We start from the raw sequence: 27,318 nt of genomic DNA on the forward strand, positions 1-27,318 counted from the left end.
TGGTAATTGCACATACTAAAGGTCCCACCATGCAAAGATATATATATATTTTTTTTACTGCCTCACACTATAAAGCATTTAGTCATTTGGCTGTGTGGTACAACAGAATTTGTTAATAATGTGGCTGCAAATAGTGGACAAAACTATGCCGACAGTCACTGAATTCTTGATGGTTTCATACCTACTTCTACAGGGATTACTTTTTTATTAATGTTTCTTTAGCAGAGTAATACTATTGTATCTAACCAAAGGATGTAGGGTATGATCAGTGAATACATGTTATGATTAGGGTTATTCTGAAGGATTCCTATGGCGAGAGGCACTAGAAATACAAAACACTATGGGATTGACCCATTGACAGTTACAGGGAGGAGCAGGTGAACTGAGCTGCTCACTGGAAATTAGCTCCACTGAGGAAAATGCTGAACTTCACTAAGCAAGTCAGCGTGCAGCGGCAAGTTTCTCCTGCCGGCATTGTGAGGAAGCAGGTAGTGCAGGAGAAGCCAAAGAACATTCAGGAGGGGAGCAACACAGGATTGTTCAAAAACATAAGTCAGGGGACAGAGCCGTACACTGAATACTGTTTTCAGAGCTTCCTACAGTCACACACAACTAGTCGCTTTTGAAACCTAATTGATCTGACTTGTGCTCACCCTTAAAAAAAAACTTAAGCTGACTGGCAACGCTGGGATTTAAAAATCCCAAAGGATTCTCATAGGCTGAGCAGCCAAGACCTATAACATTCTACAGTTAACTCCTGCAGTGCCAATACAAGCACAGTCCTGATAATATATCTTAAATTACTCTTTCAGCTGCTGTCTTTTGTAATATAACACTGAGGGACATTTGAAAATCACTGTATTGCCAAGCTTTATCTCAGATTTGAAGATGAGTTATTAACAAATACCAAAAGATGTTACAGAAAGCTATATTGCATATTTTTCTTTGGCACTAGCTAGACCAGTAGACAAGCTGTGGTTCTGTAGTTAGATTTTCTACTTGTATTTCTGGTCACATTGATCCAATCCAAGATGCACTGATATTTGGAAGGACACAGGCTGCTTTCACTCACTATACTTTGGCTTAGGTCATTTATATCAACGATAAAACCAGCATTGTCTGCTCCTAGAAAAAAAGACCTACATTGTAGATCTTTCTCCTGTTGTTTAGGCTAGTTTTTCCTTTCAGGATCAGCCCGGGATGAATCAATATTACTGTTAAAGTAGCATCTGTATCAATTGCACAATCTGTGCCTGTGAAAGACAGGTTGCTCAGTGCAGCTTTAAAGAGACCTTTCAGTAAACCCACATAACCAGTAAACCTTAGATTTTCTGTAGGAGTAACATTAGTATGGGTTTGGCTACAGGAATTTTAGCCTCAATAAGTGAATAATACAATGGTATCTTATGACTAACTGCAAATAGTCAGTAAAAGGCTGGGCAAGCAGATCCTGTGACTGCTGGGAGCACTGACATATAAGGAATATTAATGTTTGATATGTTATGTTGATAAAAGTGTCTTATGCTCAAAAATTAGGGAGACCGCAAAGTGACTTTCATGTTGATTTTGTATTACCTGTTGAAACCATAAGGTGGCAGCTATGGAGCACAAATAGAATGCATGCTTTTCGCTGTTGTGGTTTTTTTTTTATTTTTTTTATTGCTGCTTCCGGCTGGATCAGCTGACTGTTCTGTATTAAGACTGCAGCCTCTCCTCTCTAAAGATCTGTCAAAGTATGAAGTAACACTCGTTTGAGGTAAGAACTGCCTAATGCCAGTTTGTTCATATCCATGTTTATACTGCATAGCCAGATACACTTTGTGTGTGAGCAAGATATATTCCGAAGGATACAAAGCTTTGGACCTCATTGTATAGTAATTGGCACAATAGAAAAGTCTAACAATGTGAGAGGAAGTCCGTGCAATAAAGTTTTCTCTCTGGGGAGTAATCTCCCCTTAAAGAGGACCTGTCACCCTAAGAAAGAATTCCAAATTTCTTTTGTGTTTGTCAAGAAAAACTTCACTTACACTATATAAATAATATAAATCTTGTTTCCTTCCGTCTTGGAATTACACAATCACAGCAAGCAGGCAGACAGGCAGGCAGGCACCATTTTAATGAAAATGTTAAGGCAAGCTTTGCATCATGCCAAAATCTTGTTTATGTGATAGAGTGAAGGACCAGATACTCATGCCTATGCACTGGCTACACAGTTAGATGGTGAGGAGTGGAAAGTGAAAGTAATGGTCTGCCCTGCCCCTATTCCTAAATTATAGAGGTGGGATTGGCAAATGCTTTTATTACTGGTAAGGGTGTGTTAATAAAAAAAAAAGGAATTAAGGCTTCATGTTTAATTTGAAAATTACTTTTATTATACAGCTGACCAAAAAGGGGTAGCCAACCCTTCCCCAGGGAACTATACTGTTTAAGATTTAATCCAATGTGAAAAATTATAATTGAAGCTTTCTGTGAAGGTTCTCATTCATTGAGGTCATGTATATCTAAATAGTTGATTTTAACTTATTACTACAGATACAGTGGTGTGAAAAACTATTTGCCCCCTTCCTGATTTCTCATTCTTTTGCATGTTTGTCACACTTAAATGTTTCTGCTCATCAAAAACCGTTAACTATTAGTCAAAAATAACATAATTGAACACAAAATGCAGTTTTTAAATGAAGGTTTACGTTATTAAGGGAGAAAAAAAACTCCAAATCTACATGGCCCTGTGTGAAAAAGTGATTGCCCCCCTTGTTAAAAAATAACTGTGGTTTATCACACCTGAGTTCAATTTCTGTAGTCACCCCCAGGCCACACCTGTTTCAATCAAGAAATCACTTAAATAGGAGCTACCTGACACAGAGAAGTAGACCAAAAGCACCTCAAAAGCTAGACATCATGCCAAGATCCAAAGAAATTGAGGAACAAATGAGAACAAAAGTAATTGAGATCTATCAGTCTGGTAAAGGTTATTAAGCCATTTCTAAAGCTTTGGGACTCCAGCGAACCACAGTGAGAGCCATTATCCACAAATGGCAAAAACATGGAACAGTGGTGAACCTTCCCAGGAGTGGCCGGCCGACCAAAATTACCCCAAGAGTGCAGAGACAACTCATCCGAGAGGCCACAAAAGACCCCAGGACAACATGTAAAGAACTGCAGGCCTGACTTGCCTCAATTAAGGTCAGTGTTCATGACTCCACCATAAGAAAGAGACTGGGCAAAAACGGCCTGCATGGCAGATTTCCAAGGCGCAAACCACTTTTAAGCAAAAAGAACATTAAGGCTCGTCTCAATTTTGCTAAAAAACATCTCAATGATTGCCAAGACTTTTGGGAAAATACCTTGTGGACCGACGAGACAAAGGTTGAACTTTTTGGAAGGTGCGTGTCCCGTTACATTTGGCGTAAAAGTAACACAGCATTTCAGAAAAAGAACATCATACCAACAGTAAAATATGGTGGTGGTAGTGTGATGGTCTGGGGTTGTTTTGCTGCTTCAGGACCTGGAAGGCTTGCTGTGATAGATGGAACCATGAATTCTACTGCCTACCAAAAAATCCTGAAGGAGAATGTCCGGCCATCTGTTCGTCAACTCAAGCTGAAGCGATCTTGGGTGCTGCAGCAGGACAATGACCCAAAACACACCAGCAAATCCACCTCTGAATGGCTGAAGAAAAACAAAATGAAGATTTTGGAGTGGCCTAGTCAAAGTCCTGACCTGAATCCTATTGAGATGTTGTGGCATGACCTTAAAAAGGCGGTTCATGCTAGAAAACCCTCAAATAAAGCTGAATTACAACAATTCTGCAAAGATGAGTGGGCCAAAATTCCTCCAGAGCGCTGTAAAAGACTCGTTGCAAGTTATCGCAAATGCTTGATATTGCTATTGCAGTTATTGCTGCTAAGGGTGGCCCAACCAGTTATTAGGTTCAGGGGGCAATTACTTTTTCACACAGGGCCATGTAGGTTTGGATTTTTTTTCTCCCTAAATAATAAAAATCCTCATTTAAAAACTGCATTTTGTGTTTACTTGTGTTATCTTTGACTATTAGTTAAATGTGTTTGATGATCAGAAACATGTGTGACAAACATGCAAAAGAATAAGAAATCAGGAAGAGGGCAAATAGTTTTTCACACCACTGTATAACTGAAGGTCTAAAGCAGGGCTGTCCACTGGCAGCCAGCAACCCCCCTCTGTGCGGCCCCCCACCTGTCTGGCTGCTTTGATGGCTTACTCTTGTGTAAGATTTGAATGGTATCAATACTGAGATTAACTGGCCCCCTGCATTGCTCACACCTTAGATTCAGGCTGTATGGCACACATAGGCAGGGTAGGGCAGACAGAGTATGGCACACATAGGTAGGGTAGGCATAGTATGGCACACACAGGCAGCATAGGACAGGCATAGTATGGCACACATAGGCAGGGTAGGGCAGGCATAGTATGGCGCACACACAGGCAGCATAGGGAAGGTAGAGTATGGCAGACACAGGCAGCATAGAGAAGGTAGAGTATGGCACACGCAGGCAGAGTATGGCAGTACTCTGCCTGCTCTATGCCTCCCCTATGCTGCCTTTGTGTGCCATACTCTGCCTTCCCTATGCTGCCTGTGTGTGTGTCATACTCTGCCTTCCCTATGCTGCCTGTGTGTGTGTCATACTCTGCCTTCCCTATGCTGCCTGTGTGTGCCATATTCTGCCTTTCCTTATGCTGCCTGTGTGTGCCATACTCTGCCTTCCCTATGCTGCCCATGTGTGCCATACTCTGCCTATTCGTATGTTGCCTGTGTTAGCCATACTCTGCTTTTCCTATGCTGCCTGTGTGTGCCATATTCTGCCTTTCCTTATGCTGCCTGTGTGCCATACTCTGCCTTCCCTATGCTGCCCTTGTGTGCCATACTCTGCTTTTCCTATGCTGCCTGTGTGTGCCATATTCTGCCTTTCCTTATGCTGCCTGTGTGTGCAATACTCTGCCTTTCCTATGCTGCCTATGTGTGCCATACTCTGCCTTCCCTATGCTTCCTGTGTGTGCCATATTCTGCCTTTCCTTATGCTGTCTGTGTGTTACATATTCTGCCTGCCCTATGCTGCCTGTGTGTGCTATACTCTGCCTTCCCTATGCTGCCCATGTGTGCCATTCTCTGCCTTTTCTTATGTTGCCTGTGTGTGCCTTACTCTGCCTGCCCTATGCTGCCTGTGGGAGGTGAACCTGGCAGGGGTTTGTTTTGGGGGTTTGTTAGCATTTGGAAATAGTCATTATATGGTCCCTAAGGTGTGTAATTATATGCTGGGGGTTGCTGTGCTATCCACAGGGGAGGAGGCATATGGATTTAAGTGTATGTCTTAATATGACATAATATAATTCTTTCACATATGAATGAAGGGGGAGATCCCTTCAGTGAGCACCAACCATTGGGTTTTTGCTGTGTTGCCACCAGTAATGTGGGGATGGTCTTAAAAGCTCTTGTGATAACATGGGTGTAGTTTGAAGTGGGTGCGGTTTAAAAAAGGGGAGTGGTCAAAACTGGCTTCCATTATCGCCCCTCCACCATGTACCGGTACCACAGAAGTTGGACAGCACGGGTCTAAAGGACTTTAAAATGTCTACCATACTGTAACTGAAAAAAAAAGCAGCAGGGTTTTATAGAAATGCCTTTAAAGGAATAGTTTGGTGTAAAAATGAAACTGGGTAAAAAAAATATTTGTAATAGTTAGTTAGGCAAAAATTTAATCTATAAAGGCTGGAGTGGGCGGATGTCATAATAGCCAGAACACTAATTCCTGATTTCCGCTCTCTAACCTCTTAGTCAGTGACTTTTAGGTGACATAATTGTTCAGTTAGTTTGTGAGCATGCAGGACAGATTCAAATGCAAACTAATCAAACAGCTATGTCCCAATATGGCTCCCCCTCAAGTCACGGATTGGCTACAGACTGCTAACAGCTTATAGAGCTATAAAAGAGGAAGTAGAGTTCTGGCTATTATGTTAGACATCAGCTCAAGCCAACCTTTATAGATTACATTTTTGCCTAACTAACTATACTGAATACATTTTTTATTTTACACAGTCTATTGTACCCACTTTCATTTTTACACAATTATTCCTTTAACTTACCAGTATGTATCAGCTCAATTTAAGCTCAAGTCTAACATTTTGTCCACCTGCACATACTGGGACTATCAGTACTATGATCAATACAGTCAAATAGGGTGAAACATGAGGCGTGCACACACACACACACTTCTTTTAGTTATGTGCAATTCAAGTTGCAAGTGCTTATAGACATAACATACAAAGCATATAGAGTAACTTGTATCTCATATACGAAAGGAGAGTAAACAGGCTAAGTACTGCATGACAGACTTGTAAGTATATTTACATGAAAATATGTGCTTCAACAACCTGCAACTTCCTTATGGCAGCTCATAATATCCCAGTACTTTATTCCCCTCTATATGTGACATCCATGTGGAAAATCTCCTCAAAATGTACCCTCTAAAAAAATGATCATAAACTTTTGCGGGACCATGTCAGATCTTTGACATCCAGTCAGTGTTTCCAGAATTGGTTAGCACCAGCAAAACTAAACTATGTACTGTATATAGTGTATTGTCTGCAGTGACCACAGTCCTTGTGTATACAGTGAGACAGATAAGATGCTTTAAATCCAATTTCCTGCCAGTTGCTATTTAGTACTTAAGACAGAACCAGGCAGGGCAGGTGTCTAGTTTCCCTTACAATGTAGAGTAATGAAACACACAGCTGTATATAGCAGTATTCTGTTCTTTGCTCGCAGCTAGATTGTACCTTTATTGGATGACACTGTGAAGTTCTGATTGCTACTTGTTGATTGGTTGCAGTGTGAGACAGTCATCCATTTTGACACCATGCTGGTGCTGGAGTATCTTCCTGTGTTGCTTGTTGCTGTCTCTTTGGGGCAAAGTGCTGTACTAGATAAGGTTCAGCCTGAACAGGTTCATCTTTCCTACACAGGTAAGCCTGTACACATGAAAACAGGATTTAAAATACTGGCACAAAAAAACAAATTTTTTAAGGTGGCCATGTATGGGCACGAACCATGGGCCGGCCTGACATCTTTCCTGAAATCAGGCAGCTTTGATTTTTCCATCGGAACAGGGACCGCATGGGTATCTTTATGTGTTCCCCGAACCAACGGCACCTATACCTGCCATTCTAAATCGATTGTTTGGTCCCAATATCACCCACCCTTTGGTGGGGATAACGGGAGAAGATCTGCTTACTTGGCGACCTCGCCAAATGAGCAGATCTTACTGTGTATGGCCATCTTTAGCCACAGTATACCCTCTGCCTCTATTCTTTGTAGCCAGAGAGCTGTGTTTGCCATGGCAGTGGCAGCATATAGAATTCCCCTTGGAAACCACTCACCTGTGCCATGTTCACAAGGCACTCATGGAGCCCTGCACTTAAATACATGGCATGTCTGTGCCTTGTGCCACATGCTCTCTGAAAGGCACAGCCTTAAGGTGCAGAGAGCAGGAGCTGTACCAGACATAAGAGTGAATGTGCTCCTGTCAGCTCTTAAAGCTCTTGAGCTGCTTATAGGAAATTACATTTGCATCTGTCAGCTTTGTTTTGTTGCTTCATTTCTGCTAAGGTGACCCCCTTTCAATGACTGTGACCTGGACAACCTTTGCCCCGACTCCCTCTGTTGTGAAGTACAGCACTGTGCCTGGGCCACTGTTATTCAATATTTCTGCATACGGAAATGCCACCCAGTTTGTGGATGGAGGATTTATGAAGAGGAAGATGTTTATACATAGGGTAACTCTGAAGAATCTCACACCCACGCAGAGATATGGTAAGAAGGGTAAGGGGAAACATAAAATCACGGTTATACGGTATGTTTTATACTTTTCAGATATAGATGCATTATTACTAAGCTTAATTCAACACTGCGTTGACTGCTGAAATTCATGCTTTTTGGCTGTTGGACATACTCGTCTTGTCTTAGTCTATAGCAGCCATTTTTTACCAAAGACCCTGGAGCACCAAAGTATTTGTAACAAAGTATTTTGTAACACAAAGCTCCAAACAGCCAGGGTGAGCATATGATTGCTGAGAATATCAGATTCAGGGAACCTACACTATGGAGAGCAAAGACATGCGTCCACGCACACTTGGCACAGGTTTAGGCACTATACACATAAAAACACCTTAGCACAATATATAGAGCTTTCGTTAAAAATGCATTTTGCCTATTGTTTTAATTTAAAAAAAAAAAAAAAGATACTTATAACTTATAAATTGCTTTTTCTTTCACTAAATGTCCTCATTCTCTTAGGCTAATGCCACATGGGGCTGATTCTCAGCCTGCAAATAAACATGGGCTGAGAATCAACCCCTACGCTGGCATCAGCCTTCCCCTGTTCCTGTGCCCGGAGTCATTTTGTCAGCCCCGGTGCAGGCACACTGAATAGATTTTGTGCTGATATTCGCTCCTTGTGTCTTCACCCGGGCTGTTTATCTGCAGGCCAAGAATTAGCCCCTTGTGGGATCAGCTTTATAAACAAGGCAGTTTGTTCAGAGCTCCTTATTTACCTTTGAACAAACAAACCCCCCCCCCTATTTTCTACAGCCTTTGAGCAGCTCATTTTCAGAAGGCTTCTCTGTGCATTGGCAATTAGTGTTTTGTCTCTGCTGGTCAGAACCAGGAAGTGATATAAAGTGCTAGAGTGAAACTGGTTTCATTGTCTTGTTTAGTGCCAGAAATAACAAAAAACATAGATATGCCTTAATTACAGCAATAGGCAAAGTATGTTCAACAAAAGCCCTGCTCATTGTGCTCATATAGTAAAGGGTGTATATTGTCCCTGCAGTTCTGTGGATTTCTTTTGTTATATATATATAATATTGATGTGAAAAACTTCACTACCAAAAATGTAATTGCCAAGAAATCCCCCACTGTTCGCAAAACACAGGGTGAAAAAGTAATTATTTAATTATTTAATTCATTGTTGAGGATGATATATAGCATATAAAGCAGTGGTATCAGGGCCAGATTGAGCTGCAAGGGCACCCAAGACAAAGTCGACCCCCCCCCCCCCACTGCGTGCGTGTGGTCAAGCTTGAGAGAGAGAAAGGTGATGGGTGGTGGAGGGGGAGGGTTAGGTGGGCATGCACAAGATAATAAAACTGTGAGTGGCCACTGGTCTCTCAGTTGGATGCAACTGGAAGTTACTGAAGGGACTTGGGGTAGGCAGAACGTACGTCTTCTACTTACCTCTAGTTCCAACCCTGTCTAAATGCATACAGGCTCTTCATACCCCTGGTACCCACCAGCAGCTTCTGAATTGGCTGCCTCTATCTTTACACCTCTGATGTTAGACTTACCAGCCAGAAATTAGGAGAGTGAGCTAATTATTAGTGTTTGATGCCATGTTTGCTGGAATCATCCCCTCTCTAGCTAGGTGCTGCCATATCCTATGTCAATGAATTGCACAATGGAGGAACCTTGGATATCACTGCCCTGCAGTAAAAACATCTAAACTTACATTTAAAAGCAAGGGCAATTTATGTTCTAATCAAAATAATGGATTTATCTAAATATATGCCTGCTATTTGGTACACATATAATCCATGAGGATTAGCAGTTGAAAATGTTCTGGGGTAATATTGTTGAGTAGCCTCTCCTACACTTCCCACATAAGGAACAGCTCCTGGGATTTGGTACAGAACTGGCTCGTAGGAGGAGTGGCAGGAGCATGTAATTATAGGAACTCCCGTAGAGAAGGGATGTTTAATGAAGTACAAAATCGGCAAGGAATAAACGTAGTCAAGTTCAAGGTTAGAGGCAGGCAGCAAAGATTCCAGTCCAGCTTAGTTCACAGCACATAATCAGGACAGACAACTTTTTTTTTTTTTAAAGGGTTTTTAGGACAGACAACTTTTAAAGGCAAGTGCACATACCCACAATTCAGCATGAATACAGAGTGGGGATTGGTAGAAGCTTGGCAGAGTGCGTCTGTCAAATATTCTGCATCTACACAATATTCACTAGTCTTTGTTGTACAATTTCAGGGATTCCCAGATGCACTGTAGCCTCTAATTTATTACTCTTTATCTTTTCCTTCATTGATCCATCAACTAATTTGTTTTGTGAAGGACAGTTGGCAGTTGTCACTTATGGACCATAATTGCAATATGGTAGGGGAAACTGGGGGCCTACCAGGGAACACAGAGCTCCAAACAGCCAGGGTGAGGATATGATTGCTAAGAATATCAGATAATATGGGACCTATACTTTTTGTCCTTTCTTTTCAAAGGGTCATTTCATGTTTACATTCTCAGCTTCCTGGCTTTGACTCCTGAAACAATATTGCAAGCCAACTGATTAGAGAAGATTAAAAGTTCTAGAGCAGAACTGACTCCTCGTAATATTGGTTTAAAGGACCACTAACATTTAAAAGTGAAAATACTGTACATCAGTGCTGTCTAATTGGTGGCCCGCGACCCCCCTCTGTGTGGCCCCCCACCTGTCTGGCTGTTTTGATGGCTTACCTTTGTGTTAGCTTTAAATGGTATTAGTACTGGCCCCCTGCATGGTTCTCACCTCAGAGTCAGGCTGTAACCCCCCTGTATTGTTTAAAAATGTAATCCCCTGTGTTGTTCACACCTTTTAATCCCTACATTGTTCACCCCCTGCAGTGTTCACACCTCAGGCTCAGGCTGTAATCACCCACATTGTTCACCTGTACTGCCTGGTCTATGCTGCTTGTGTGTATGGCACACACAAGCAGGGAAGGGCAGGCAAAGCATGGCACACACACAGGCAGCTAAGGGCAGGTAGAGTATGGCACACACAGGCAGCATAGGGCAGGTAGAGTATGGCACACACACACAGGCAGGGTAGGGCAGGCAGAGTATGGCACACACAGGCAGCATAGGGCAGGCAGAGTATGCCACACACAGGCAGGGTAGGGCAGGCAGAGTATGGCACACACAGGCAGCATAGGGCAGGCAGAGTGCTGCCTGTGTGCCATACTCTGCCTGCCCTACGCTGCCTGTGTGTGCCATACTCTGCCTGCCCTATGCTGCCTGTGTGTGCCATACTCTGCCTGCCCTATGCTCCCTGTAGGAGGTGAACCTGGCAGAGGTCTGTTCTGGGAGTTTGTTAGCAGTTGGAAATAGCCATTAAATTGTCCCTAAGGTGTGTAATTATGTGCTGGAGGTTGCTGTGCTATCCACAGGGGAGGTGGAGGCATATGGATTCAAGGCGGATGTCAGACATTTCGGCTTGCCGAGAATACGCCCGCTACTGTAAATGCATCCTACCTGTGCCTGCACCCGAATGTTGAGATACACTTAGGTGCAGGCACATGTAGCCAAAATACGCATAAAAATGTGATAGAAAGCAAAGTCTTGCGTTTTTATGCGTATTTTGGCTACATGTGCCTGCACCTAAGTGTATCTCAACATTCGGGTGCAGGCACAGGTAGGATGCATTTACAGTAGCAGGACGTATTCTCGCCAAGCATTTTTCGGCTTTTGGGTTTTTGCTGCACTACCACCATTGTGATAAAATGGGTGTGGTTTGAAGTGGGTGTAGTTTAAAAAAAGGGGAGCGGTCAAAACTGGCTTCCATTAGCGGCCTTTCACCATGAATGCTAGAGAAATTCCGGCCCTCAGAACTGCAGAAGTTGGACAGCACTGCTGTACATTATTAATATTTAAAGTTTATATCCATTAATTTAGCGCCTACAAATAAACTATTTCTTGGCAACAAATATCCTTCTTTATATAAGAAAGCTTTTGATTTTCTTGGGTAACAGCACTTTATATATAAATGCTTATAAAATGCTTTATAAAACTGGAGTGTGTTTGGGCATATCTGTTGTTCTCTTTTGTGTCACATGGTACTTAATGATGTTTCAGTGTATCATTGTGGCAGTGATTTTGGCTGGAGTCCCCAGTTCTACTTCCGTGCCATGCAGACCGGATCCTCATGGGGACCTCGTCTTGCTGTATTTGGTGATATGGGGAATGAGAATGCTCAATCCTTGCCACGGCTGCAGAAGGAAACACAGATGGACATGTATGATGTAATTTTGCATGTTGGTAAGCACATGGGATCATTTGGGGGTAGAGTAATGTGTGAGATGGTGGTTTTATGAGAAGTGGGAGGTGTGGGTTTTTAATTAGTTTAAGAAGAACAGGTTGTAGGATACATAGAAGCGCAGGAACATCAGTTAAGTCTTGTTAGAGAAACTGATAATTTTCTCGCTATTTCATTAACAGTCTAGGAGCTGCAGGATGGAGAGGCAGTTGTCAGATGACTGTAGAAGTTCCCTGATTGCCTTGTGCTAAGTAATTAAGGATTTCTTAACATTTGGATCAGGACACAAAAATGGGTCCCCACTATCCCCCTTAATACAGCAACATTTTTCCTTACAGTATAAAATAGTCCCCAGAGTAATTTGAGTCCGCTAAGTAACACCTTTGAGAAACACTGCTTTGCATGGTCTATTTTTAATTCTATCCTTACTTTAACTTTTTCAGGAGATTTTGCTTATGACTTAGACAAGGTAAACTATATTACAATGTTTCCCTATGTTATTTAAGTTGTCGCTCTTTTATAAATTATACTGTATGAATATTATCTATGTCATGCATTTCTAACTGATGCAAATTCTTACTCACTGGAAACAATTACATTACATTAGTTCCATGTAACATATTTTATGTAAAAATACAAAGAATGTGCTAATCAACCTTTGGATTATTACAGGATAATGCTCAAATAGGAGACAAGTTTATGCGCCAGGTTGAGTCAGTTGCAGCCTACCTACCCTACATGACATGCCCAGGCAATCATGAGGAAGCATAGTAAGTTTACTTAGCATTAACTGTTCCAGTATTTTAACTGTACCATTCATTTACTGTCTATGTTTAAAAAAATGTTTGTTGTATCTAATGTTTATATGATAACTAGCATGCATGATACTTTGGGGGAGGTAGCATTTTGTGAAGTAAAAACTGGTGTAAATCTCCAAATTCACAAAAAGAAATCTGCCTAATTTCGGACTCACATATTTTCCCCCAACATATTGGAGTAAAACTCACTATAACTTTTCCCCCTGCCCCCAGATCTCCATCACCCTATTATTTCAGTGGCAGGATAGGTTTAGATGTGCTATGGGCCATAGTTCAGTTAGTGTAACAGCTATGGATGGGAGGAGTGATGGAGGATGCACTACAAAAAAAATTGCTTGAAAGTTTTACTCCCCCTTTAACAAGAGATAGCAGCTAATGAATATAACTCATGTGGGGCTGAATTAATCATTTGAGAAATTAGTTAAGAAATTAACTAAAATTTTTGCTAAAAATATATTTGTTCTTCCATATTTGCCCTTAAAAGTGGCAGGGAATCTCTTCTCTGAAAGGTATAATTACTATTATTTAAATTCAAAAAAATATAATTTCAAATTTGCAAACTGTGGGTTTAAAAGACAAATTCACATTGAAGCTAGAGGTTTGTGAATATGGTGGAAAATAAGACAAATCTATCTCCACTTTGATTTTGTCTGATATTGTTTATCAAATGTTCTGTCATGCATCACAGTTTTACCGTAAAAGATATTTTGCGTACAGGTGATTCCAAGTTGATATGATCTCCATGTGATATAAAGATTGTGCAAGTAGGAGTTACTTTTATCATATTCTCATAGACATCTTACATCAACATATTGCCCCTAATATGCTCTGTACTGTTTAATGATTATAAGAGAATTTGCACTATCCTTGGAAAGATATTCCGTGACGCCAGTCTGCTGTATCATCATGTTCTAAAACATTTCAATTTCCTCCAGTAACTTTTCCAATTATCGGAACCGTTTTTCAATGCCAGGCACCACAGAGGGGCTTTGGTATAGGTAAGCTGATATCCAGATCTTAAAATGAATTAGTCATAATTAATATAATATAAAATAATTTAGTAGCATTTGTTAATTTCTCTGCAGTTGGAATTTAGGCCCTGCTCATATCATTTCTCTGTCCACCGAAGTATATTTCTTCATTAATTATGGAAAAGAATTGTTGGCTGAGCAGTATCGATGGCTGCAGAAGGACCTTGAGGTCAGCTACAACAATGTTCAATTTATATTAATGATTACTGTTGGAAGTCCCCAGAGTGTCCAAAATGAAATTATAAACTGCTGTACTTGATCATTAGTTCCTTAACCCTTTTTTACCATATACTGTATTATAAGTGTATATCTTTTTTTTCTATGAAAACAACACAGAGCTACTTAAACATAAGTATGTTTTAATTGCCTTACTGCTTTAAACAGGAGGCCAACAAACCTTCTAACAGATTAGAGCGCCCATGGATTATTACAATGGGTCACCGTCCAATGTACTGCTCGAATTTTGACAAAGATGATTGTCTTCAGCATGATACTGTGGTGAGCACAAGGAATACAAATGATATTAGAGGAAATAATCAGGAGTCAGGTTATCTGGGTAGAAACAAATAGAAATAAGCATGCTTGAAACTTTGGGTTATAGAAAAGTTGTGATGGAATAGAGGGTAAACAAACATAGAAGAAGAAACATAGAAGTAGCATGAAATGAGTTGGATTAATAGGTCCAACAATTCAGTGATAACCTAACTACATCTGACACCAGGGGTCAGGGATTTTAATTGAAAAATGTGCAACCTCTGAATGAAGATGTTTTCTCACTTGTTTAGGTTCGCACAGGAATATTTGGAGGACAGTATGGGCTGGAAGATTTGTTCTATAAATATGGTATTTCACACTATTTCAGCTGCAAAATGTAGACTCAAATCAAAATAAGATGTGGTGCTGGCTGTGAATACAACATCTTTTCTAGAAACATATTCTTTTCTAGTTTTCTGGCTATTCCCTTATGGTTCCCAGTTGACAGGACTGTCTAACTGTAGGCTTTTGAGCCAGACCTGGCACTCTAAAGGATTTATATGGCCTTTAGTATGTTCAAGAACTCCACAGGCCTATTTGTATGACGTCCTCAATTAAATACAATCCACCTCTCCAAACATGCAGTATGACAAATACACTACAGAGGTTATTTACGACCTCAAGTGCTGTGAGCAAAGTGCAATTATGAGCACAATTGCAATGTTTTTCCCCATAATGTAGCATTCTTTCCCAGAATTCCAGCACCGTTGTGGTTATGAGGGGGCGTTGTCTGACACACTTCGCTGTAAATAGGACACAGCTGTGCTGAAACATTTTCAAGTTCGGTTGCGTCATTTATGGTGTTTGGCGCTAGAATGACGTGTATGTCTGATTATTTGGATGCAAGTGTGCTGCTCATATTGACATCAATAGATGTATATGTGCGATGCAACATTAAGGATTTAGAAAATTGCATACAAACTCGGTGAATGAGTCTGTAGCAGCGTGAGGCAAACGTGTGAACCTGTTCAATACTGACATGTTCCATGTAAGAAAAAATGACATTTAATCTGTAGCCATAAAAAGGGGATTTTTTTTAAATCATACACAATAGATAATCTAAAAAAAAGCATAAAGGGGTAGTTTACCTTTAAATTAACTTTTAGAATGATGTAGACATTGGTATTCTAAGGCAAGTTGCAATTAGTCTTCATTTTTAATTTGTTATGGTTTTCCAGTTGTTTAGAGTTTTGCTTAGCAGCTCTCCACTTTGGTATTTTAGCAGCTATGTGGTTGCTATGGTGTGATTTACCCTAGCAACCAGGCCATTGTTTGAACATAAGTTGGAAATATAAATAGAGGAGGGCATAAATAAAAATATAAGTAATTAAAAGTAACAGTAACAATAAAATTGTAGCCTCACAGAGCAATAGTTTTTAGCTGCTGGGGTCAGTGACACCTATTTAAAAGCTGGAAAGAGTCAGAAGGGAAAGGCAAGTAATTAGAAACTATAAAAAATAAATAATGAAGACCAATTGCTGAGTTGCTAGGAATGGGACACTCTATAACATAATAAAAGTTTACTTAAAGGCGAACCATCCCTTTAAGAAATATTAGCAAATACAAAAATGCTACTTATGTATTTCGTTGATCCATGCTACTGATTTTTTCTACTTCTGGGAAAAAAAACTGGAGGGTGCTTTAGAATGTTCTTTGTTTTAAATTCGTGACATTCAACTAAAAGCTAAATAAGTAATCTAGAGAGTGTTGCGATGTATTTAATGCATTTGATTTTAGCCATGATAACTTGTTCTTTTATTGGACACTTATTAATATTACCTCTAAAAACTAGAATATTAGCTATACATTTATCCTTTTAGGTGTAGATTTGGAGATCTGGGCCCATGAACATTCCTATGAACGTCTATGGCCTGTCTATAACTATACAGTGAGTATGCATAAAACAAGGTCTACTTAGGGGCTGATTTACTAACCCACGAATCCGACCCGAATTGGAAAACGAACATTTTGCGACTTTTTCGTATGTTTTGCGATTTTTTCGGCGTCTTTACGAATTTTTCGTTACCAATACGATTTAGGGGCTGATTTACTAACCCACGAACGGGTCGAAATGAGTCCGAATGCGTTTTTTTCGTAAAGATCGGTATTTTGCGATTTTTTCGTATTTTTTGCGATTTTTTCGGCGTCTTTACGATTTTTTCGTTACCAATACGATTTTTGCGTAAAAACGCGAGTTTTTCGTAGCCTTTACGAAAGTTGCGTAAAATCTTGCGATTTTTCCATAGCGTTAAAACTTACGCGAAAAGTTGCGCCTTTTTCGTAGCGTTAAAACTTAAAAGGTGCGAAGTTTCGCATAAGTTTTAACGCTACGAAAAAAGCGAAACTTTTTGCGCAAGTTTTAACGCTACGAAAAATCGCAAGATTTTACGCAACTTTCGTAATGGCTACGAAAAACTCGCGTTTTTACGCAAAAATCGTATTGGTAACGAAAAATTCGTAAAGACGCCGAAAAAATCGCAAAAAATGCGAAAAAATCGCAAAATACCGATCTTTACGAAAAAAACGCAATCGGACTCATTTCGACCCGTTCGTGGGTTAGTAAATCAGCCCCTAAGTCTGTGCTATACTGTGGCTATATACTGTATAGTTTAAATACCTGAGTATAGATTGCATATTGACTATACCTGTACAATGTTAACTTTATATTTAGCGTTGTTAGTATTTAATCACTTTAGGGATCATTTACCAATGTATGTCCAGTACAGTACATTGGGTGCAGAAACCAGCGCAGTGCAAAAAAAAAAGTGCCTATAATCAGTTTACTAATGCAGGCTCAGGTTAATGTCTGCATTGTTAAGGGACCCCCAGAAGCAGTGTCGGACTGGGATGACAGAGGCCCACCAGAAAACCTTAGACCATGGGCGTCCGCAGAAAATTTTCCAAGGGGGGGCAAGTAAGCTAGCATCATCCTGCAACAGATAAATATATATATATTTTTTTTTTTTTTTGCAGGATGATACTAGGGGAGGCTAAATATGGCCCATACACAGACTGACCTATAGCTAATGTGACACTTAGTGGATTCACTGCTGACGTAAAAAGTTAACCTCCCAACTACCTCTTGCCGTTCCCACTGACTCCCAGGGATACTGTACAAAAGTGTGGGTGGGGGTGCTTTTTTTTTTTACCCTAAAATGTTTAGTATTAGTAGTAAAAGTATGCATACGCGCACTTCTGTTAGGGGATCTGCAAACATTTGTGTTTGGGATCAGTTAGCTTAAAGGGGTAGTTCGCATTCGAATTCACTTTTATTTTTAATGGTTTTTCAGTTATTTAGCTTTTTGTTCAGCAGCTCTCCATTTGGTATTTCAGCAGCTATCTGGTTGCTAGGGTCTTATTTACCCTAGCAACCAGGTAGTGATTTAAACAAGAGATGGGAATATGAATAGTTAAGGGGCCTACTTGGAAAAATAAGTAATACAAAATTATAATAATAATAAAATTGTAGCCTCGCAGAGCAATATTTTTTGGCCCCCATTTGAAATCTGTATAGAGGCAGAAGAGAAAGGCAAATTATTCAAAAAAATTAATTAGGAAGACCAATTGCAAAGTTGCTAGGAATAGGCCATTTTATAACATACTAAAGGTTAACTTAAAAGTGAACCACCCCTTTAGATGTGTTTATGTTAGTTTTATAGCAAGAAAGGCAGTGGGTACTGACTCCCCATTATATACAGTGAGACACAGTCCGTAGTTACAAAACCAGCACATTATATGCCATGAGGAGCAGTGGGTACTGATGGCAGATATTCAGGCCCTGGCACTATAACACTGGCACGGATACACAACATTGGCCCCACTGTAACTTACTATAAATGAACAAAACAATGAAAAAAAAAAAAAAAAAATAGTAAGTGCAAAAAACAACAACACATATATAAACACACAATGAGCTTTTTCAGAGGGAAAGAGTTAACTTACCCTCCATGTGTTAGGGTAGGGGATAGATTATAAATTAAACAATTTAATGTCAGCTAGTGATTCTTTAGAACTGTATAGTACCTGTGTATAGTACCTGTGGGATGAAAACTGCAGCAAAAGTTGAGAGTTGGTTCTCAGGTAAAGTTACAGCTGCAGATTCATCTTTTCAGTCTTTATTTCTGTTTCCAGTTTGCAAAATCTCCCGATCCCTGTGTGCATCTGTGCTCTGATTGGTCAATTTTACTGTCTGTCAAGGAAGCTGTGCTCTGATTGGTGAATCCACAAGAAGAAAGATCCAATCGGAGCACAGCAAAAACGGGCTTGAGGGGAAAGTGCAGAAACGGAGTAAGGTTTTTGTTTTTTTTGCTACTTTTCCAGGGGGGGGCAAGTGCCCCCTCTTGCCCCCTTCTGTGGACGCCCATGCCTTAGACCGTGGGCCCACTCTCCAAACTACTTTTCATCCACTTCTTACTCAGTCTCTATATTTTCCTAGTTTACATACTAAAATCTATTTTTCTATACATTTAGTTGCTTTGTTCCCATAGAAAAATAAGTAATGACCTTGAATTAGGCCAAATGTCTAAAAGCAGGAGGGCCCACTGACACCTGGGCCCACTGGGAATTTTCCTGTATCCCTGTTGGCCAGTCCAACACTGCCCAGAAGTATTACCTCCCCAAGGCACATGTTAATTCCAGGGCTTCCTTTGAATTAGTTTACCCTGTACTTTGCTTTCTGTGCACAACTACATGCAACTAGTGGCAGATTACCATTAGGCCTAGTTGTAGTTGCTCAGGGGATGGGTTGGAGGGGCACTGCCAGGACTGAAGTAATTCATTCATTCATGCAACTTAGAACTAGTATTAATTGTGGTACATACCACAATTTATTTTAAAACACATTATAAAAATAATTAAATAATTCCCTTAGAAAATCCCCTTAGAAGACAAAACTCGTATTCCATATACAGGGCCCTGAAATTATGGGGCATCAGCATTACTTTTAGGGGCAAATATATAAAATGTTAGAGGTCATCACAAAAAATATCAACTACTTTCTATTCATTCCTTTGGGATTTTTAGGACATATATAATGTGTGATAAAAATTCTTCTAAAAATCCCTTAGGAATTAATAGAAAGTGCATGGATTCTTCTGTGGTGAGCTCTAATCTCACATTTTAATAAATCTGCCCCTAAGAGTTGTGATGCTTTCAGGCACAAAAAGGTTTTTAACAGTAGCAGCATGCAAACTAACAATTCAGATGCAATTCACCATGTTTATTACCCATAATGTGTTCTTTCTCAAATTCTGCACAATATCTGTGTGCAAATTTGTGCCTGCTGCAATTGCATTTTATATATGTTCTAATAAAATTGTGATGCAATTAGGCTCAGTTGTCATTGTGTGTAGTGTCTTTTTTGGCATATGATATCCACAGTTCAGGGTGGCAGTAGCTCTGGAGTTCCTTTGCATCCCCATGCGTCAACAGGCACACTTGCATGATTCATTGGGATAGAGAGGGTGGGCGCAATGTTATTTGAAGCAAATATACAGGAACAAGCAGTGTGTTTGGATACAAGCACCTTTAATGGACAGAGTCAATACACACAACAATTGCATTCATTTTAGTAAGACCTTGCAGCTGCGTAAATCAGCCCTATATGTGGTTTTGGGAATCTTCTCTGCTGTTATTATACTTAAAACAGTGTCAGAATGGATTCTATTGACCCCCTTATTATTAGACTAGGAAAAATTAGTAGGCAAGGAGTTTTTTGTGCGCCAAAGACATAAAAAGCTGCTATTTAAAATGAAATTAAATATTAGACTGTATAAAAGAAATCACGCCCTGCAGTGTGCAGCCTTAAGGAATTTGTGCCATAAGAACCAACAAGAACATAATGCAAAGGATTTAATTTGCAGAGATGTTTTAGTAAGCTCTCCTGTGCTTTCAGGTATATAAAGGATCTTCTGAATCTCCATATACTAATCCTCTAGCACCTGTTCATATCATTACAGGATCTGCGGTGAGTGTGTTGGTATGTTTATAGGCCAGCCTGTTCATACTTGTCAAAAATCCTGCCATATTAATGCTGAAACTAAATATCAGCTTACATGTGCCTGTGTAAGTGTAACTAGTATGCATACATTTCCCTGAGGAAATGAATATATCACAGTGTATAAATATTATTATTCTAAAAGAAGTGGATCAATGATGTACTCTACTTGTGCACAATTTCCCTCAAAACTATCAGTTTGCTTTAGCTTAGTTGTTTTTTTCCCCTTTTCTTTGCTTTAGTGTATGGTTACTAGATTTTGACACTGAAACTAGGAACAAAAACTGAGGACAGACATTAGTGGTCATTTATGACCTTCAAGGCAATGTGCAAAGTACACCCGTCTTTTGTGACTACCTTATCATGTGGCTGTTGCAGAATTATGGCCGGCCCAGTGAATACAGACAGAGCGGCCTGTGTTCATCAGCATTGTATTCATATGGAACCAGTGGGGGAGGCACGTAGGTAACCCTCTCTCCCTCCCCCTAATTTGAGTGTCACACAGGGCCACAATTAGGCCCTGTCCTTACCGCCTGAAAGGACTGCCCTGCACCCCCGGCACTGCAGTTTGCACCTCATGTTGGATTTTTTTTATATTTAAGGTGCAGCCAACAGCCAGACCATGATAAGAAGTGCTGCCTGAATGAGCAAAAAGGGTTGCACTCTGTCATAAATGACTCCTATGTTGTGTTTTCCAAACCATAGAAATAATATTGGCCATTCCCCTTTGTATCCCCCTTCAAAACATACCTAATCACATTACTATAAATACTATTATTTATGCTATTCTTTTATTTTAAAAAAAGAGAAGTTGATAGGGCAGATCTCAGTTGGGCATGTTTGATTTACCTGTTGGATCGTGGGCCACATTGGCTCGTTGATGCGGTCCGAAGGCCCACATACCCATTTGGCCCTAGGGCCAAGTGATCGAATTAGCCTGATATCACCCAACTTAGGTGGACATATAGGAATAAAATCCGCTCGTTTGAACGGATCTTAACGTGTATAACCACCTTAATGCATTCATTCTGTGCCAAAATTTTTTTAAATTGATTAAAAAGTGCTACTGATTTGTAAATGTTATTAAATTTACATTGCTTTGTCTGAGGTATTGAATACCATAGCAAGCTATGAGCAATGTTACAAGTTGTTTGAGTAAATCCTATTTCCTGGAAATGTGATAGTACCTTCAGGAAAAATAGAGCATTGTGATGATAACTCTCATTGATTGTTATTAACTGATTGCAGTTGATTGTAGTTCTTTTCCAATGCACTGTTAGCATACTTTATATCAGTGCTGTCCAACTGGCGGCCCGCGGGCCGCATGCGGCCCGCGACCCCCCTCTGTGTGGCCCCCCACCTGTCTGGCTGCTTTGATGGCTTACTCTTGTGTAAGCTTTAAATGGTATCAGTACTGTGATTAACTGCCCCCCCTGCATGGTTCTCACCTCAGATTCAGGCTGTAATCAGGCTGTATTGTTTAAATATGTAATCCCCTGTGTTTTTCACACCTTTTAATACCTGCATTGTTCAACCCCTGCAGTGTTCACACCTCAGTCTCAGGCTGTAATCACCCCCATTGTTCCCCTGTTCACACCTCAGGAGCAGTAGAAACCCACAAATAAACCCTGCACACTACAAAAAGAACATATACTGAGGTGGTACTGCAATTAAAATGTTTTTTAATATATAGTTATTGTGCAGACTGTAGGAGCAGTCCCAGCATTGTGTCACTGTAGGCTGCCTGTGTGTGCCATATACACAGGCAGCATAGGGCAAGCAGAGTATGGCACACACAGGCAGGGTAGGGAAGGCAGAGTATGGCACACACAGGCAGAGTAGGGCAGGCAGAGTATGGCACACACAGGCCAAGTTTGGCACAAACCAGCCAAGAATGGCACACACAGTGAAAGTATGGCACACGCAGGCAGGGTAGGGAAGGCAGAGTATGGCACACAGGCAGGGTAGGGCAGGCAGAGTATGGCACACACAGGCCAAGTATGGCACAAACCAGCCAAGAATGGCACACACAGTGAAAGTATGGCACGCAGGCAGGGTAGGGCAGGCAGATTATGGCACACACAGGCAGGGTAGGGAAGGCAGAGTATGGCACACACAAAGGCAGGGTAGGGAAGGCAGAGTATGGCACACACAAAGGCAGGGTAGGGAAGGCAGAGTATGGCACGCAGGCATGGTAGGGAAGGCAGAGTGTGGCAGGTTTTTGCTGTACTACAACCATTAATATGGGTATGGTCATGTGATAACATGGGTGTGGTTTCAAGTGGGTGCGGTTTTAAAAAGGGGAGTGGTCAAAACTGGCTTCCATTATCGGCCCTCCACCACGTAGGTCGGAAAAATTCCGGCCCTCGGTACAACAGAAGTTGGACAGCACTGCTTTATATTATTGTTCTTATTTATGTTCCCTTTAGGGATGCAATGAAAGACTAGACCCTTTCTTCCCACTTCACCGAGAATGGAGTGCGCTTAGAATTGAAGACTATGGTTATACACGGATCCATATTGCTAACAAGACACACATACACCTCCAGCAAGTCTCAGATGATCAGGTGCCTGTTTTCTACACATTTGGGGCAATTTTATCAAAATGTGAAAGTAGAGCTCACCGCAGAAAAATCACCCACTCTCTATTTTTATACTATGAGAATTTTCGAAGTGTATTTATCAATGGGTGATCGCTAACTTTTACCCACTGATAAATACACTTCCCATAGGAATGAAAAGAAAGTGGGTGAATTTGTCTGTGGTGAGCTCTAGCCTCGCATTTTGATAAATCAGCCCCTTGCTGTATGTGTCCAATTCATTTAGATATGTACATGTGTGTACAATTACTGTTACTTCCTTTGTGTGTTAGTGATAGTGTTTATATGTTATACTGATGTCTGTGCCCAGCAATTGTACTTGTGTGTTATACGTGTGTGTCTGTCTGTTTTCCCTTTTAGAATGGAGAGATAGTGGATGATTTTTGGCTGATAAAGGACAAGCGCTAAGACTCATCTTCCTGAAAATCTTCAGCAGGTATCCACACACAAAGTAATTTTAGACACTGTACATTTGTGAGTTAATTTTACTTGAATAACCCCAGGTCATATGAGCTCATTCCAGCTGAACAATTTCCCTGTAAATGCATTGGCAAACATCAATTTTATTAATATTTAATGGAATACTAAAGCTAAATTTGCTTGTAAACTGAATGATCTTAAAGTGATACTGACACAAAAAAACAACTTTTTAAAATATGAATCTACATAAAAAGTTACCTATAGGTCGTGTTGATCATATTTTGCTGATATGGCTGCTTTTGTAAGTAATTGTTACTTGAAATCCCAAAACCTGACTGTTTTGCCAGCCTGACTGTCCCTTCTCAGCAGTCAGTTATAGCTTCTAATGCTAACGGCCTACTGCTGGATAGTGATGTAGCGAACATCGCCGAAAATGTTCGCGAACCCGTTCGCGGACTTTCGCCAAAACTCGCGAATATTCGCGAACTTTGCGAACCCCATAGACTTCAATGGGAAGGCGAACTTTAAAACCTAGAAAAGCCATTTCTGGCCAGAAAACTGATTTTAAAGTTCTTTAAAGGGTGCCACAACCTGGACAGTGGCATGCAGGAGGGGGATCAAGGGCAAAAACTTCTCTGAAAAATACTTTGTAAAAAAAACGCCAAAAAAAACCCGCAAGCTATTCCTATGTATATGCATAGGCGATAAAATGAAGCGAAAAAACGCGGCGGAAAAACCAAGGCGAAAAAACGCGGCGAACATCGGCAAAAGTCCGCGAATTGCCGCGAACGCGAACACCCGATGTTCGCGCGAATTAGTTCGCCGGCGAACAGTTCGCTACATCTCTACTGCTGGACAAATATGGCAGCCCCCTCAGAGAGGAACACGGGGGATCAGATAGGGAATGTAAAAGCTTGCACAAATACTTTTATAGCAAAATTATAAATAGCATGCAAAGACAATGTATGACAGATGTAAAAAAGGTTTCATTTCTGTTGTCAGTATCTCTTTAAGAAGCATTTACCTTCTATTTATCATCTCTTAAACAGACATTTGATATATGCTTATTGTGCACCCAAAACATTTATGGTCAGTTCTGCACAAAAAAGTTGCCATATTAACTAGGTTGCTAAATCAATTGCAAACTCTTTAGGGCAGTGGCACACTGGGAGATCAGTCGCCCTGCGACAAATGCTCGTTAACGCAGGCAACTACTCTCCCCGCAATGCCATCCCACCGGCAAGAATGTAGATTGCCGGTGGGATGGCATACAGGTCACTACGTTTTCCTGAAGTCGCCCAAAGTTTCCTTAAAGAAATCGTAGCGCTGTGTATGCCATCCCACCGGCGATTTACATTCTTTCCAGTGAGAGGGCATTGCGGGGAGATTAGTCGCCCACGGTAACGAAGATTTGTTGAGGGGCGACTAATCTCCCCATGGGCCACTGCCCATATGGTGCTACAGAACAAAATTTTGGGTATGCAAAACCCCGATTTGGATGGTTTCTGTTCTCAAGCTTTGGTCACTACTACCCTTGCCTTGAGGGCAGAGCCACCTGTTTGGCTGTAAGAGCAGTTCTTTGTATTCCTGTGCTGTGGAGTGATCTTTCTATGCTCTCTCACACGTAACTCCTTTTTACTCATTAAAGATGTCTCCCTTTCACTAAAGTATTCCTTTGCATAACATTCCCACGTAAAAGCTATATAAACCCTGTCATTTCTTTTTTCAGGGGTCTGAGTCTTGGCAAGTTCAGAAGCCACGGAGCTTGTGTCAAATAAACTTTATTTATTTTATTTTCTCAAATGGTTTCAATTTTCCCATCAATGGCAAGTAGGATTGCTGTGCTAATGCAGTCACGGTAGAATTCTTCATCAAAGATAAGAAGCATTTAATCACTGGTTCAAATAAAATTACAAAAAAAAGAATGCTGTATGCAACTGCAACTTTTAAGAAACTTTATTTTTGTCCTGGAAAGCAGGACCCCCTTTACACTTGAGTGCCAACCATGCAGGATAAAAGCCATTTCAGCAATTCTGTACTCACAGACACACACATTTAGAAGTGTTATTGCCCCATAGTAAGCAAATTACATCCTCATGCACAAATTACATCCTATGCAAGAGCAATGAGCATCTTACCTCAAGGTGATTGTGATTTCTTCCCATCTTCTTCATCCATCTGTTTGCATAAAATGTCCAACATTTGGTGGGTTTTGATGCCCGAGTACAGCTAATCTTGAATGCTACTGGTGAACCTTTGAGATACAGTCTATGCATGTAACTTGGCCTCCATTAAAAAGTGCTCACAGATGCAGTGCACAAACCCTTAATTTACTAATAGTGGGCTCAGTGCAAGATTCAAAAACACAAAAGTGACATACGAAATCACTTTAACAGTGTAGTGCTATTAAGCTCAATGTACTGTGCACAGCTCTCTATAAGGCACAAGGGTACCCTATAATATATGACTGCCGTTTCTTACTAAATCACAACAGAATGACAGGGAAAGTCATGTTTTCATTTTAATGTTTCCATGAAAAAAATCTATAACCTAATGTTTACCCACTTTTTAAAAAAAAAAAACATGTTTTCATGGCTAATCAAAAGCTAGTTTTAATAGATAATAAGCAACATTTTAGAGCTGCATCTGAAAACCCACTGTTTTATTAGAACCTAGACAGAGGTCAAAGGCTAACCAGTCTGCCCAATGGTCAGGCAACCTAATGTGAATTAATGCCTTTATTTACATATTTTCCCTGTAATGTCATTTTAGTGCTCTTCGCTAGTAATAGCACTGGCTTTGGCACCAGGGCCCTTTTTCTGGATTAAATAACCACTGGAGGTGAGAGGGAAAGGAACTTCTGTTAACGTGGTCTTCTGTCATTATCTGTCCCATAATACAAAGGACTCAGAAAATCACATCCATACCTGGGTTGTATACACTGTTTTGCTCCCAGCTACATACTAGTTCCTATAGAATGTAAACATGAGAAGCAAAATATTGCTTATTAGGAAAGGGGTTTCCTCTCATTCTTATTTAAAGTACTGTATGTGGGGCACTGGTCACAGATATTGCTCTTACATATACATGAGATATATGCAATTGTAAAACATTGTTCTTTGTTTGCTACCCCTGATTTCAGTGGATAACTGGAAATGCTGCTCTAAACATATTGCACCACAATAAATATATTCTTATATACTGTATATAACCTAACATTTGTCATTTGTTTTTACTCATTGAGTTTCTGTTATTTTTTTGAAATATAAAAAAACTAATTCAGATTAAAAACGTGTTCTTAATGTAAAAACAAAAACAAAGATATTACAGTCCAAGGTTATTACAGATGTACAGTATATTACATTTCACTGTTCTGTTTCTTGTTGTTTTGTATGCATAACACTATTAGTAGATCAAGTATTTCTTTCTAGGGCTCATCAATACTGCTGGCCTAGTTTAGTGTTTCTGTGACACTGATGTAGTAATTCGTAGGAGTATTTTAAAGAAAGAAAATGGTGTTAAAATACAAATTTAGAATTTGTACAATGCCTAAACTTCTGTTCATCAGACAGAAGGGGTTAAAATATTTTTTATTCAGATATTGCTATTTAAAACAATGATAACCAGAGAAACAAAATAATCAACTATGTATAAAAATGAAGATAGTAGTAATGAAACAAAAAAAAAAAAAAAAGAGAGAGAAAAGCATAAGAAGAACAAACATATAAGACATCCCCTGAAATGCAACCAAAACTTGCCTCCTTACCAGAAATTCAAAATTAAACACCTGCTTTAAGGCCACAGGGAGTGATATCCAAAGGGT

The 27,318-nt window shown here is 40.2% G+C and overlaps 1 protein-coding gene across 5 annotated transcripts; it reads left to right on the forward strand.

The window, feature by feature from the left end:
- Nucleotides 1-1,651: 1,651 nt before the first annotated feature.
- On the forward strand, nucleotides 1,652-26,776 carry acp7 (acid phosphatase 7, tartrate resistant (putative)). 5 transcript variants are annotated; one of them, XM_031890268.1, is made up of 15 exons: nucleotides 1,653-1,756; nucleotides 6,800-6,996; nucleotides 7,640-7,843; nucleotides 11,917-12,099; nucleotides 12,541-12,566; nucleotides 12,770-12,867; nucleotides 13,851-13,913; nucleotides 14,001-14,115; nucleotides 14,331-14,444; nucleotides 14,732-14,789; nucleotides 16,301-16,368; nucleotides 20,374-20,445; nucleotides 22,905-23,042; nucleotides 23,436-23,526; nucleotides 25,225-26,706. In XM_031890268.1, exons 2-14 carry the CDS (start codon nucleotides 6,891-6,893, stop codon nucleotides 23,481-23,483), a joined length of 1,293 nt encoding a protein of 430 aa, XP_031746128.1. In that variant the 5' UTR covers nucleotides 1,653-1,756; nucleotides 6,800-6,890; the 3' UTR covers nucleotides 23,484-23,526; nucleotides 25,225-26,706.
- Nucleotides 26,777-27,318: the final 542 nt, after the last annotated feature.

The sequence above is a fragment of the Xenopus tropicalis genome, chromosome 8 (genome assembly GCF_000004195.4).
Source record: "Xenopus tropicalis strain Nigerian chromosome 8, UCB_Xtro_10.0, whole genome shotgun sequence".
In the NCBI taxonomy this organism is placed as follows: Eukaryota; Metazoa; Chordata; class Amphibia; order Anura; family Pipidae; genus Xenopus; species Xenopus tropicalis.

Coding starts and splice junctions, on each gene's coding strand:
- acp7 (XM_031890268.1), top strand. CDS start 6,891: ATGCTGGTGCTGGAGTATCTTCCTGTGTTGCTTGTTGCTGTCTCTTTG. Junction 6,997..7,639: donor GGTTCATCTTTCCTACACAG/GTAAGCCTGTAC, acceptor ATTTCTGCTAAG/GTGACCCCCTTTCAATGACT. Junction 14,445..14,731: donor GTCTTCAGCATGATACTGTG/GTGAGCACAAGG, acceptor TCACTTGTTTAG/GTTCGCACAGGAATATTTGG.